At 39.3% G+C, this 14,283-nt stretch overlaps 1 protein-coding gene across 2 annotated transcripts in view; it reads left to right on the top strand.

Annotated features, from left to right (window-relative positions):
* LIX1 (limb and CNS expressed 1) overlaps nucleotides 1–14,283 on the top strand; it is a 53,285-nt gene that overhangs the window by 18,184 nt on the left and 20,818 nt on the right. For both annotated transcript variants that reach the window (XM_043913681.1, XM_043913682.1), the window contains exon 2: nucleotides 933–1,096. In XM_043913681.1, coding sequence (XP_043769616.1) covers nucleotides 933–1,096 — 164 coding nt within the window. The remainder of the gene's footprint in view (nucleotides 1–932; nucleotides 1,097–14,283) is intronic.

Here is a 14,283-nt window from a genome sequence, read left to right as displayed (position 1 = left end):
AAAACCATTAGCATTTGAGATGGTCCACCTTAAGATGTGCCAAGTACCAGGTCCTTCCACATGTTCAGAATCAGGCCAGATGAGCAGCCATCAGCGGAGCTGTGCAAGGAATTCCTGCATCAAGCAGACCTTCGCCTGCATGACCTATAGGGTCTCCTTTGCCGCTGCAATTCTATTATCCTTGTTAATTTCCACAATTCAATTTGCAACAGAGGATAAACAAACCAACCTAATTTGATCTGGAACTTCTGCAGGCTATCACAGGTCATTTAATCCAAAACACATGGCTATAGCCATTACTATGTTTTCTGAAGTCATCTAACAGACGTGGTCCTTAACAAGGTTTCCATGTTATTAGTTTCACTTACAGTTCCCCCCCTCCCCGCCAGCCTCTTCCTTATTACACAATTACCCTCATTCTCCTTTAGATTAGGGTGGAGAGGAGCATGAAAAAGTTTTCTTCTCTCTGCTTTTCTCCTCTTAAATCTTATAATAGGTGAGTTCCAATGAAAGTTTCGTTGCTTGTATTTTTACCCTTGAATTTAGCTTTTCCTTTGCAGGTCTATGAATCTGTGAGAAATGGGATTCATGGATAATCATAGCTCTAGACAGAATTTTTAAGGGAAATTCTCAAAGAAGGAAGAGATTTTTAAATTTGATATAAAAAATTAAATTGTAATTTTAACATGCGGCAATGTCATTAAAATTATGGTGCCAAACCCCTTCAGTCATGCTCATGAAAAATTAAACACATTTGTGTTAAATAGTATTTGCCTCTTTCACATCTGAAAGCACCCCACCAGAGCATACACATGCTCTGTTTTCCTTACACTGGAAATGACATGTTACACGGTCCAACCCACAGATAAAATATTGTTTTTGCCAAGGTATGTCCATCCTTAACTACTGATTATTTTTCTTGTCTTTTTCAGTGAATGTTGTGTCGATGTTACAGGAATTTTGGGAAAGCAAGCAGCAGCAGAGGGCTGCATTCCCCAGTGAAGGTGTGGTGGTCTATGAGTCGCTGCCATCTCCTGGACCACCCTACGTGAGTTATGTGACCCTCCCAGGGGGAAGCTGTTTTGGAAATTTTCAGGTAAGAAACCATAAATCTATCAGTGAAAGCTAACTGAGGTAAAATAGCGTAAGCCTTTTTATAAAGTGGTAACATCATAAGTTTTCTTGGTTGTAATAAAAAAAAAGTTGTGCCATATTCCATTACATAAGAGAAAAATTGGTCAGAGGTTCTGGTTTTTAAATTGAGTACTTTTTAATTAGGGGGCTATCCCCTGATATTGCTTGGTGGAAAACGAATTTTATAACATTTTATTTGCCTGATAGCTGCTGCCTTTTCCCTCAAACGTTTTGGAATAAGCCTTAAAGAACAAAGGAACCTGGGCAAAGTCTTCCCAACAGGGCCTTTCCATCAGTAGAAAGTCTTCATGTTCATGAAATTTGTAATCAAATAGTAATCAATGTACTATACACCATAGCATGAACCTACAGCAAAGGTTGAGAGTCACAGGGCTGGGTTCAGGCTGGGTTCAGGCACCTGTGCTAATCCCAAGTTCTGCTTTGAATACCTGTGGACCTTGGGGAAACGTTTATCTATTTCCCTGATTTTGAGATAGGGAATAATACCCATGGGGTTGGTTGGGAGTCATATGAGATATACATGCAATGTGTTTATCTCATTATAGAGGTATTCCAAGTATTGTTCTGATCATTAGTATAAAGATTCTTCCAGTTGGCTAATTCTTTATTATGTTTATGAAAGGGGTATAAATGATGATGCATTTCTAGTTGTACCCCTAGATTGTTTGTACAAACAATCAGCATCTGATTATCCAGTGTGTGCAACAAATACTCATTGAGTGACTAGGAAATATCAAGCACTGGGCCAAGTAATGAGGATATATGGTCCATATTTTGAGGAAAGAAATGTACAAAAAAAGTTATAGTAATTACATCATTATATTCAAGGTTCAATGAAGGCATAAAGGTAAGAACTTCTCAGTTTACCAGTCACCTTTGTACATAGCCCTTTGGTGCAGTAAACTTTCTTAATTTTCAACAGCTGGCAAAAAATGCCTCAAATATAGTTTATGGACAATGTGAAACTCAGAAGAACTCAACTTCCCCTCTTAGCTTTGACAGCTAAAAAGTTTAGAGGCAAGATTTCAGTATATCTCTTTGTAGTATAAACTATAAAATTTTGTATCATGTAATTTTTAGGACTAATCTCATACTTGATATTATTTATATTTCTACCTTTACTCTCCCTTTGAACCTGGTGTGCCCCATTCATTTTATTTCATCCCGTTGCCATGTATCTGTTTTATATTACTTCAAATCCTTTGTGGAGTGAAGGGAAGATGTAGTTTAATAAATAGACCCACAACCCTATGTCTGCCTAGGGAAAGTCAAAAAAGAATTCACAGGAAGCAATCAGAAACGGAGATGTGCAATTGAGGGTGTCTTTGCCAATTGGTGAAGGCAAGATGACATTCTCAGCCTAGTGAACAGAGTGTTCACAGGCATGGAATGAGAGAGCTACAAGCGTTTTCAGAATGTGAGGAGCCTGAGTGTGTCTGTGGCAGGCAAATGGTAGGAGAAGATGGTTAGGCTCTCACATCAAGCTGTGTCTTCATGCTTTGAAATGAAGAACAGGTTTTATTCTATATAAAATCAAAACCCTTGAAAGATTCTGAGCAGGTGCAAGATATATTCAAGCGTGTTTCAGAAGACTTACTCTGACAGTAGCATGGGGTAATTTTAAAGAACTGCTTTCAAAACTTCGGACACTGCCAGCCAGTGGGGTCTTGCCCCCTTCTGCCCTGAGCTGTAGATTTTTACCTCTGACTAGTGAAAGTGAATTGCCTGATGAGGATGATTTGAAAGTGGTCTAGAAGCTTTAGAGCAGAACTTGATGTAACCCTAGACACTTAGGCATGAATGAGGAACAGGGGACGGGAAAGAAAGGCAGCAACTGAGGAGAGGATTCTCTAATCCTTGTGAGTCTGCGGGTCCACCACTGAGCATTCAAGGTGAAGGCTGCCCACTCATACAGAGCTGGCATCAGACTTCCATTCAGGGGAGGCCTCCTAAGAAAACAGACCTACTCAGTCACAGAGCAAGGTCTTCCCAGCTGCTTAAATGAACCTGGGTTTTATTGTTTTGTCCATGAATGTCAAAGGACTAAAGATCACCAAACATTTGAAGAAAAGCAAAAGAAAAAAGGCAAACAAATAAAAGAACAGAAATAATTCAAATAGCAGAGTACCTAAAAGAGTGTTACAAAAAGTATCTTCAGAAAATTATGAAAAGATAAGTATCCCTAAAATAGCTATGAAAAAAGAAGCAAGCAGGAAACAGGAAATTTTCAATGTGATCACCAGATTAGAACAATAAAAAAAAGTGAGTAAGCAGATGAGTAGACATAGATCACAGCCAAACTAATAAAGGATAACAAAGTGAAAACTAAATAACAAAGTAAATTTTCTGGAACTTAGAGCAAAAAGACAAAGATATGGAAAGAAGACAAGACAGGAAATACGGGACTAATCCTGGAGGTAAACATTAATCTAATAAGAGTTCTAGAAAGAGACAAAGGAAATAAGGGGACAAAATAAATACTAAGAAATAAATACAAAGAGAATTTGTATTAATACAAATAAATACAAAGAAAATTTCTTTGAGTTAAAGAAGCACAGATTTTCATGTTGAAATGGCCCACCATATTCCAAGCAAGTTCATAACAAAAGTTACACAGCTCTGTGACTGTATGAGACTTAGCAACAGCATTCTGTTCACGGATCAAAGGACTTTCGTCATTGATTTCACTGTTTGGGGGGATTTTGTTTTGTTTTAAGGTAGATTGGATTTATATGCAGGATATCTTTGGGGGATCTGATATGAAATAGGGCCAAAACTGTCAAAGCTGGTCAACAAAATAAAAAACTATATCTTTGAAAAGATAAATAAGAAAGACATATGTGAGTGTGACCTACTTATGAAGCGCTATCGCCACCTTCTCTTCAGGTCTAAACCCTGCCTGTCTTCCCAGACTTCACTCAGATACCATGTTCTCCATGAATTTTCCCTGAATCTTCCTATTAGAAGTCTCTACCTCCTCTGATTTTCCAAAGCAGTTATCCTTGTTGCTCTTCTAGTATTTAATGTTTTTCACCTTATGCTACTTATGGGGCTTCCCTGTAGGCTCAGCAGTAGAGAATCTGCCTACAATGCAAGATTGAGTTCAGTCCCTGGGTCAGGAAGATCCCCTGGAGAAGGAAATGGCAACCCACTCCAGTGTTCTTGCCTGGAAAATCCCATGGACCGAAGGGCCTGGTGGGCTACAATCTATAGGGTCACAAAGGAGTGGGACATGACTTGGTGACTAAGCAGCAACAACAGCTACTTATGTGCATGTTCTGTCTCTATAATAAAATGTAAGTGCCTCAGGGACAGAGTCTCTATCCTTATATCTCTAAAATGTCAACTACTGTGTTTTGCATATAGTAAGTGCCTAATAAATGTTGTTGAAAAGGAAAAAAGTGATAGCTGCTCAGTCGTGTCTGACTCTTGGCAACCTAATGAACTGTAGCCCAACCAGGCTCCTCTGTCCATGGAATTCTCCAGACAAGAATACTGGAGCGGGTAGCCATTCCCTTCTCCATGGTGTCTTCTCAACCCAGGAATCAAACTCAGGTCTCCTGCATTGCAGGCAGATTCTTTACCATCTGAGCCACCAGGGAAGTTGAATGAACAGCTAAATGATGAATAACAAATCCAAAAAATCAATGATGTTTATAGTTGTCCTTTTTTTTAGAATATTATCACTATTGACTGATATACAAAACAGTATATACTATTATACACAACATAATACATCAACTAAGGTATTTCACCTAACTCTGCAAGATGGTGGGCTAGGAAGGAAAAATCAGTAACATTAAAATCAGCTGATATTATTGTGTTCCTATCTGTGATTAGTTTGTAAAGTGGGTTAATTTGAACTTATTGATTAAAAAAAAACAAAAAAAAAAAACCTTCTAATTCTCTCTGAATTTCATTTATGCAAAGTAACTTTTCCTCCACCCACAATCTCACATAACCAAGATTTGGCCATACTCACACCCAGGGATGTGTTATGTCTGTTCATATGTAATAACTACATTTATTATAATGTACTTAGAATATAATACATTTGACAGATCTGTGAATGGATCTAGAGGATGTAAGTCTAAGAAATTTTAATGCTTCGTTTTTGTATTTGCTGCCTTGAGAGCGATGAATTTCCCAATCATCCCATAAATTTCTATCCCAAATGGTAAGACTTTCCATATGTAGTAAATTTACCATCTTCCTTGTGGTCTCTGAAAAATAGGAAACAAAATTTTAAAAACTGAACTCTTCAGCAAGGTGGCCTCTTGGTGATTTCTCTGATCATTTCAGGGTTTCCTTTTCCTTATGTTTAAACCATCATATTTTAAGGTTCTCAGGAGGATTGTTAACATCCTTGCTTTAAAAGATCCAGAATTTCCTGAATCAAATACGTTTTGAAAATGTGCTTGGGTGATTGGCTGCCAAATCTTAACCCATTTGGCCCCCAGAAATGTGATTTGAGAAAGGAGAGCCAGGAAGGAAAAAAGAGAAAAAGAAAATTTCTCCAAAAGCAATGTCCTTCCACTTTTCTTGGTTTGTTCAGAAACCATCTTAAATGCTATTTTCACTGCATAACATTTCATCATATTTTCGCTAGCAGTTGGTCTGTGAGAGCCTAAATGCTCATTCCTGCAACGCCTCTCACGTAATCAAATGTCACCCTTGTGCATTGCAAATCATTTCACGATGGATTATTAACGCCAAGACCATGTGCTGGGACATGGAGAAATCATTATGCCAGCAGTAGCCTTCTCACTGAGCCGTGGACGTCACCTCCAATGGTGCCAAGTAATTGAAAATACTTGAAGTGGAGTATGGGACTGGATTGCAGGATTAATCCTTCTGGTTCATGAAAGCTCTAAGAGATTATGCCCATTCATTCTTTAGAAAAGCGGTATTCAGACTGAGCTTAGTCTTCTGATTAATCAAAGGAAAGCAGTCAAAAGGCTCTGGTGGACACAAACCACTGGTTTTATGCAAAGAAACCTCCCACTGAAGTAAATGGGAGGCTTGTGTCCAGGAAGACTAATTGAAGAATTTTCAGTTAGTTTTGATGCCACAACCCCCCAAAAAACAGAGAGCCAGAGGGAGATAAATCAACCATAAATCTGCCTTTTAACCATGCCTTCATAAACTACTTTGCTATAGAAAAAGAGAAGTGAAAATATGATTTGTTTTTTAATTTCTAAACAATAAATAAAACAATCAATTGTTACTAAACTATTTTTCTTTCAGAAAGTTATACTGAAACACATTAGTGATTATTATCTTTTATAAAAGAAACTATCTTCTAATACTGCAGGCATTAAGTACGAATTCATGTATTTTGGATGTATTCTCTCCATGCCATTTTTGTCTAGGCCATTAATCCTTCCCTAGCCACATATCATGACCATGAAAACTTGCAATAATTTCCATTTTTTACAATAAGAGCAACACAAGAGCCATCAGCTCAACGTCTGGCTCCCCTCTTGATGAACTCAGAAGGAAAGCCACTCATTGTTTCAGCAGCTGTTTTTGTTTCCAAATCTGAAAGGGGGAACTTAATTGAGTATTTTCTCTTATTTTATATTTGATTAAAAGTTTTGTGATTCAAGTTTTTGTTTTCAAGCCAGTGACATAGTCTTCCCTATAGTCTGCTAGAATGATTTGGGTTATAGAATTTTATTCTTATTTGGAATAAAAAGTAAAAATTCTTTTGACTATAATACTACACCATGTGATTATTTATGTATATGAGTTTTGATTGTATAAAAAATGTATCCCCTGGCTAAAACACTGATGTGATAGTGTAATTTATTTGAAGTTTAGAACGCTAATTCACTGTGGTACCATACTTTTTTTTCACCTATTTTGTGGTACTTGGGTTTTTTGTATCATGCCAAGCACCACATAAAATTGAGACATTTAGGGCTTCCCTGGTGGCTCAGTGGTAAAGAATCCTCCTACCAATGCAGGAGACATGGGTTCAATCCCTGGTCTGGGAAGATCCCACATGCCATGGAGCAATTAGTTGCCCATGTGCCACTATTGAGCCTGTGCTCTAGAATGCAGGAGTCATAATTACTGAAGCCGCATGCCCTAGAGCTCATGTTCAGCAACAAGAGAAGCCATCCACACAAGTCCACACATCCCAGCTAGAAAGTAGCCTCCACTCTGCAATTAGAGAAAAGCCTTAGCAGCAATGAAGACCCAGCACAGCCAAAACTAAACAAATAAAAATTTTAAAAAAAAATTGAGACATTTAATTTTTCCATTAAAAAATCTGTTGATGGATTTTTTTTTTCTTTTCTTTTCATTTTCAACCAGTATTTGGCATTGTGTAACAAGGTCACACACAGTTGGGAGAAGTAAGTGGGAAAACACTCAGAGCAGATGAACTTCTTCCAAAGCACTGTCTCTGAGAGGCCTTCCATTTTTATGCCAGTTGGTTTTCACACCAAAGCCTTTGCCTAGAAAGACTACTTTTCTACAGCCAGTCATGTGGAAAAACTGCCTTCCCAAGGTACATACTACCCAGAAGAAGGATAGGTGTGTTTCATTTGTTTCAGTTATTTTTAGGCCTATAGTATCTCTAGTCCACACCCCTCCCCAAAAGTTTATATGATGAAATTAAGACTCAAAAAGAGTAAATGAAGCACCTAAAAGCACACTTCTACATCATCAGGGCTAGGATTCAAGTCCTCCCCTGACTCTGAAACATGTGCTTTACTCCCTGCCACCACCCATAAAGAAGGCTGAGCGCCAAAGAACTGATGCTTTCAAACTGTGATGCTGGAGAAGATTCTTGAGAGTCTCTTGGACAGGAAGGAGATCCAACCAGTCAATCCCTAAAGGAAACCAACCCTGAATATTCATTGGAAGGACTGATGCTGAAGCTTCAATACTTTGGCCATGTGATGCGAAGAGCTGACTCATTGGAAAAAAAAAAAACAAACAAACCCTGATGCTGGGAAAGATTGAGGGCAGAGGAGAAGAGGGCAACAGAGAATGAGATGGCTGGGTGACATCAGTGACTGAAAAGCATGAGTCTGAGCAAACTCTGGGAGATAGTGAAGAACAGGAAGCCTGGCGTGCTGCAGTCCCTGGGGTCACAGAGAGTTGGACATGACAGCAACTGAACAACATTTTTAAGGCAATAAATGCACTTTACTATCAAATATAGAACATGTTTTAGACTTTCATAGGTTGCATGATCCTTCTTTTTGTTTTAAAGTATTAAATCACAATGAACTAAGTTTATAAAATTAAGTTTTTCCCAAGAGAGAAGGGCTAGGAGAAAATTTGATTAATTCATAGTCATGGCTAAATGGAATTGTAATGTTCTCTTTTTACTGATTATTAAATAAGGCCTAGCCTTAACATTCCATGCTCCAAAGAAAGATTTAGTTCCTGCCATAAAATTGAGACTACTGCCTTGCACTAATGCTGTTTTAATGTCAACTATTACTGTTTGAAATCAGCCATGACCTCTTCTCTGTCACTAGATTTGTATACCTTGACACACGACATGCTATGCAATGTAACTTAACTTCTAAAGGAGGTATTTCCTGGTAGAAATCTCCACAGGAAAGCATCCTGTTTGGCAACTAATGAGACTCAAAGATAGGAAGATTAGTTAAAACCCCTTCCCATTTGAAAGTCATATGTCAGCTAATGATCCAGGCTTTAATGGCTTGCCTGTGAAACTGGAAGTGCATATTGTTTTAATGAGACCTGGTTATTACCCAGAACTCTTTGCTAACTTTATTTTTTTTTCATCAAGCAAAATAAACAGAGATATTCACATATTGCTGTTCCTAATAGAATCTCCACATATAGTGAAAGATAATGCTTGGGGAAAGGCTCCAGGTAAATAGACTTGGGACAATCTCCAGAGGGGTTCCCCAGCCTTTGCTGTTAAACTTTAGAAAGATGCTCACAGTCTTAGGAGTTGCTGAGGGAGGAAGAAAGGCTGACTTCACCTTTCCCCACCCCATCCCTGCATCTCTCTCTACACAATCAGAGCCAAGTCCTTTTACATCAAAGCAACTGTAAAAATAAACCAAAACTTTGAGCCCTGATCAATCCATCTTGTCTTCACCTTAACTTGAAAAAAAAAAAAAAAAGAATTAGAAGAAAAGAAAAAAGGGAAAAGAAAAAAAACCTCAAGGAGCAAAATACAACATGGTTTTGTAATAGTTACCAGGGACCTGGGTCTAGGTATGTGTGTAGAATAGCATTTGCAGCAGAGGTAAACGAGGAGGAGGCCAGGTGGTTTATATTATAAAAATAACATTCTGACCCACCATGTGCATGAAACGTTTCTTTCAGTTGACAGGAACTGGGTGAGTTTTCCCTGAAAATTGGACTCCCAGACCAGCCCCCTCCCCCACACCTAGCAAAGACCACCCCCCATTCCCAGCACACACAGAGCTCCAAATTGTTCCCAATATATTTACAGCCAGCCTGACCTACGGGGGAAGAGACACCATATTAACTTGGGTGATTGAGTCTCAACGGTTGCCCTTTTTCTCATCACCATCTGGAAAGAAAAAAAAAAAAAAAGCTAATATATCTACAATTAGATAAATTGGAACACATGCACATGTTCATGCTTAGACCAGGGCAGTCAAGGTCTTAAAGAACTGAAAGGGGGACAATTAGCATCAGGGCCTGGTTTGTGTGGCATTCTTTGTGCTGAAGGCTTGCTGTCAGGATGAAACTGAGGTGTTGGTGACACTGACCAGAGCCGGCAGGCCGTACACGCAAACTCTGCAAGTCACTTGCTGAGACTTGGACTCCGAGTCACACCAGCAAGTGCCCCCCACCACCTGAATGACAGACTTGATAGCCTAAAAAATCTGGGCAAGAATTCTCACCTCGCACAGAGTCCGTTTATTTGGTTCTGCCACCTGCAGAGTCCCAGCTTGGGAGAGCCCCTTGGGTCCGACTTGCTATTGAGCAAATGCCACTAAATAACACTGACCTGCTGCTGGCCCCAGAGAGATGGCGCCTTCAGCTTTGAGTCTACATGTAGACACAGTCTGTCAAATGGATAATCCATGACAGGTCTTTTTCAAAAAACCTTGCTCCTCACCGACCACTTTTCAGCTCCTCAGCTACCACTGGCAGGCACAGAATAAAGTGCACCTAAGTTGATTTAGGATCTGCACACTTTTATTTTTCTTGATGTCTTTAAAATGCAAATGCAAAAAATTCTAAAAAGTCTATTGTTTAAGATGGAGAAAAGTCACTTATATTGATATCTTTCCACAGGCTTTCTTTCAAAAGCCATATAGTTGGGGTGTATGAACAGAAAAATATTAGTATCCAGAAACAGTCCCTCAATACATGTTCTAAGACAAAGCATGGGAAAAACTGTTAATAAAATGAGGAATACTAGGAAAGTTAATATTCAGAATATAAACTGTGTCATCCTGGCTGGAAAATGTTTCTGTGAGTAGTAATGCACTTATAATAATTTTAATTTGTATTGTTATCAATAATTAACAATAAAACTAGTATCTTACTAGGCATTTTTGTTTACAATATGTACATGACTGCTAAAATTTTATTTCAAGGAATTTTAAAAATTTCTGTACATCCTAAAAAATGGACTAATTACCATTTTATTTCAGGACAGCACACTGACCCACAAATAAATCTTGGTTTAATTTTTCTGTTGTATAGTATGATACATGAAAAATTATCATGAAGAAATAAGAACTGCTGAGTAAAAAGGAATATTGAGACTTCAGTTAAGTTAGAAGTGCCTATATACTTCCTAAAGTCTTAATTTTAGAAGAACAGTCATAAATGATTTTTTTCAACCTGAATGCTACTATCCCTAACTTTTGTGTAAAAGTAATTTCTCTAGTGAGAACTTAGGCTGTTTCATGTTAGCAGAGGTGGATATACTATTGCGATATTGAGATTCATGATGACATATATATTTGGTTTGGCTCCTGCCCAACAGCCTCTGACACCCCTAGGATTTCCTAAGTGATAAGAGTGATAAAGGTATCTTTTAGTGTTCATAACAAATAAAGGGTTATACCACATCTGAGTTTATGTTAATGAAGTGGCTTTGGGGGAAGCTCCTAGTGATGGAGCCTGGTTGCTAGGGGAATCAGCCATATGATGAGAAGTTTAGAATTTTCAGCCCCAACCTCTGATCTGATAAGGGAGAGAAGCTAAAGATTGATTTATGCACCAGTGGCCAAAGATTTCATCAATCACGCTTATGTTATGAAGCCTCCATACAAGTCCTAAATGGTGGGATTCAGAGAACTTCTAGGTTGGTGGTGCTGGGAGAAGGTGTGGAAGCACGGGGTCCTTCCACACACACCTCGCTCTATGCATCTTTCTCTGACTGTTCTCGAGTTGTATCCTTTTATAACAAATCAATAATCTAGTAGGTAACTAATTTTTATGAGTTCTCTGAACTGTTCTAGCAAATGATGGATGCTGAGGAAGGAGTTGTAGGAATCTGTCATTTTTAGCAGTTTGATCAGAAACACAGGGACTTGTGATTGGTGTCTGAAGTGGGGTCATCTGGTAGGACAGAGCCATCTGTGGAATCGGATGCTGTCTCCAGGTGGACAATTTCAGAATTGAGTTAAACTGTAGCATACCCAACCTAGACAGCATATTAAAAAGCAGAGACATCACTTTGTCAACAAAGGTCCGTCTGGTCAAGTCTATGGTTTTTCCAGTAGTCAGGCATGGATGTGAGAGTTGGACTATAAAGAAAGCTGAGTGCAGAAGAATTGATGCTTTTGAACTGTAGTGTTGGAGAAGACTCTTGAGAGTCCCTTGGACTGCAAGGAGATCCAACCAGTCCATCCTAAAGGAGATCAGTCCTGGGTGTTCATTGGAACGACTGATGTTGAAGCTGAAACTCCAATACTTTGGCCTCCTGATGCAAAGAGCAGACTCATTGGAAAAGACCCTGATGCTGGGGAAGATTGAGGGCAGGAGGAGAAGGGGACGATAGAGGATGAGGTGGTTGGATGGCATCACCGACTCAATGGACATGGGTTTGGGTGAACTCCGGGAGCTGGTGATGGACAGGGAGGCCTGGCGTGCTGTGGTTCATGGGGTCACAAACAGTCAGACACGACTGAGCAACTGAACTGAACTGAAATGAGCTGTAGCATACCCAGCTGGCATAAGAGAATCAGTTGGTATGAAGGGGAAAACTCCGCATATGGTAGTGACCAGAGACTGTTCTTCTCAACAGTGAAGCCAGTGAAACTTCTGCTGCATAGGTTACTTCAAATTCACAGCCAAGTGTTTAAAATGTGTGATTTCTTATTGCTTTTCTCATACAAAATCCCTCAAACTGTGTAAGCTTCAGGTCCCACACAAAACCTGGTTCTGCCTCTGCTGATTAGAAATGAGACACAGAACGGACAGAAGCTAGAGCAACATTCCTTTAAGGATAGTCCTGGATCTACCTGCCCCAGAATCACCTGGAAAGCTTGTTAAAATGCAGACCCCCACTGCAGTCCATCTGAAGAGACTCTGACTGGGAATGTGCATGTTATCAAGTTCCCCAGGTGATCTTTCCATGAAAACTAAAGGTTTCGAATTTTCGGTTTGGACTGCTGGCCAAGGCTTAGCAATGGTCTTTATAACATACCCTGTGGGCTCCTAGTAGCTTGTCAATGATCTCACATCCAAAATAAAATAAAGAGCCAGAAGGAGCTGGTCTTGGGAGAATTTCTCATCCGGTGGAGCTGGAGTTTAATTTAAATGACTTTTTGCTCTTGAAGGGTTACCAAATATATCTTAAAGTTGTTGAGGTAAAACCCTTAAAATTTGTGTGGTAAAACTCTCAAGTCTCTTGGCTCCATTCTTTTTTTTTTTTATATTTAATCTTTTTTTTTAATTTATTTTTATTAGTTGGAGGCTAATTGCTTTACAATATTGTAGTGGATTTTGCCATACATTGACATGAATCAGCCATGGATTTACATGTATTCCCCCTCCCGATCTCCCCTCCCACCTCCCTCTCCACCCGATCCCTCTGGGTCTTCCTGGTGCACCAGCCCCAAACACTTGTCTCATGCATCCAACCTGGGCTGGTGATCTGTTTCACCCTAGATAATATACATGTTTCAATGCTGTTCTCTCGAAACATCCCACCCTCGCCTTTTCCCACAGAGTCCAAAAGTCTGTTCTGTATATCTGTGTCTCTTTTTCTGTTTTGCATATAGGGTTATCATTACCATCTTTCTAAATTCCATATATATTCGTTAGTATACTGTATTGGTCTTTATCTTTCTGGATTACTTCACTCTGTATAATGGGCTCCAGTTTCATCCATCTCATTAAAACTGATTCAAATGAATTCTTTTTAATGGCTGAGTAATATTCCATGGTGTATATGTACCACAGCTTCCTTATCCATTCGTCTGCTGATGGGCATCTAGGTTGCTTCCATGTCCTGGCTATTATAAACAGTGCTGTGATGAACATCGGGGTGCATGTGTCTCTTTCAGATCTGGTTTCCTCGGTGTGTATGCCCAGAAGTGGGATTGCTGGGTCATGTGGCAGTTCTATTTCCAGTTTTTTAAGAAATCTCCACACTGTTCTCCATAGCGGCTGTACTAGTTTGCATTCCCACCAACAGTGTAAGAGGGTTCCCTTTTCTCCACACCCTCTCCAGCATTTATTGCTTGTAGACTTTTGGATAGCATCTTGGCTCCATTCTTAATCAAGAGAACAATTCCAGACTGCACAAGAAAATTCTAACAGGGGCTGACAGTTGATCTCCTGTTCTAGTCACAGCTGGTCTTTCTCCATTTTCCTTATCCCTACAGTCCAGGTGAAGAAAAGAACCAAAAGGACATAGGAGAGAAGATGATATTAATATAAGTGTTAGCACATGCCTTCATCACTGAGCACAGTTTCTTGAGATACTACACTGCTTCTTCCTTGGCCTTTTCTTTTAAAAGAAGTTGAGTTCATCATGTGGGAATGAGAGGAGATATTCTTGGAATCTTATGTCAAAACGATCCATGCAGTAGCACGTATTTAGCTTGGGCTAAAGTACTATCTATACTGATTTGGGGAATGCTGGGAGACTTTAGCCAAATTATATCTCTTCTCTACTCCAAGGTGGGTGAC

Source organism: Cervus elaphus, chromosome 9 (genome assembly GCF_910594005.1).
Source record: "Cervus elaphus chromosome 9, mCerEla1.1, whole genome shotgun sequence".
NCBI lineage: Eukaryota > Metazoa > Chordata > Mammalia > Artiodactyla > Cervidae > Cervus > Cervus elaphus.
Note: the sequence above shows the minus strand (reverse complement) of the source record. Positions and strands in the feature narration are given on the sequence as shown.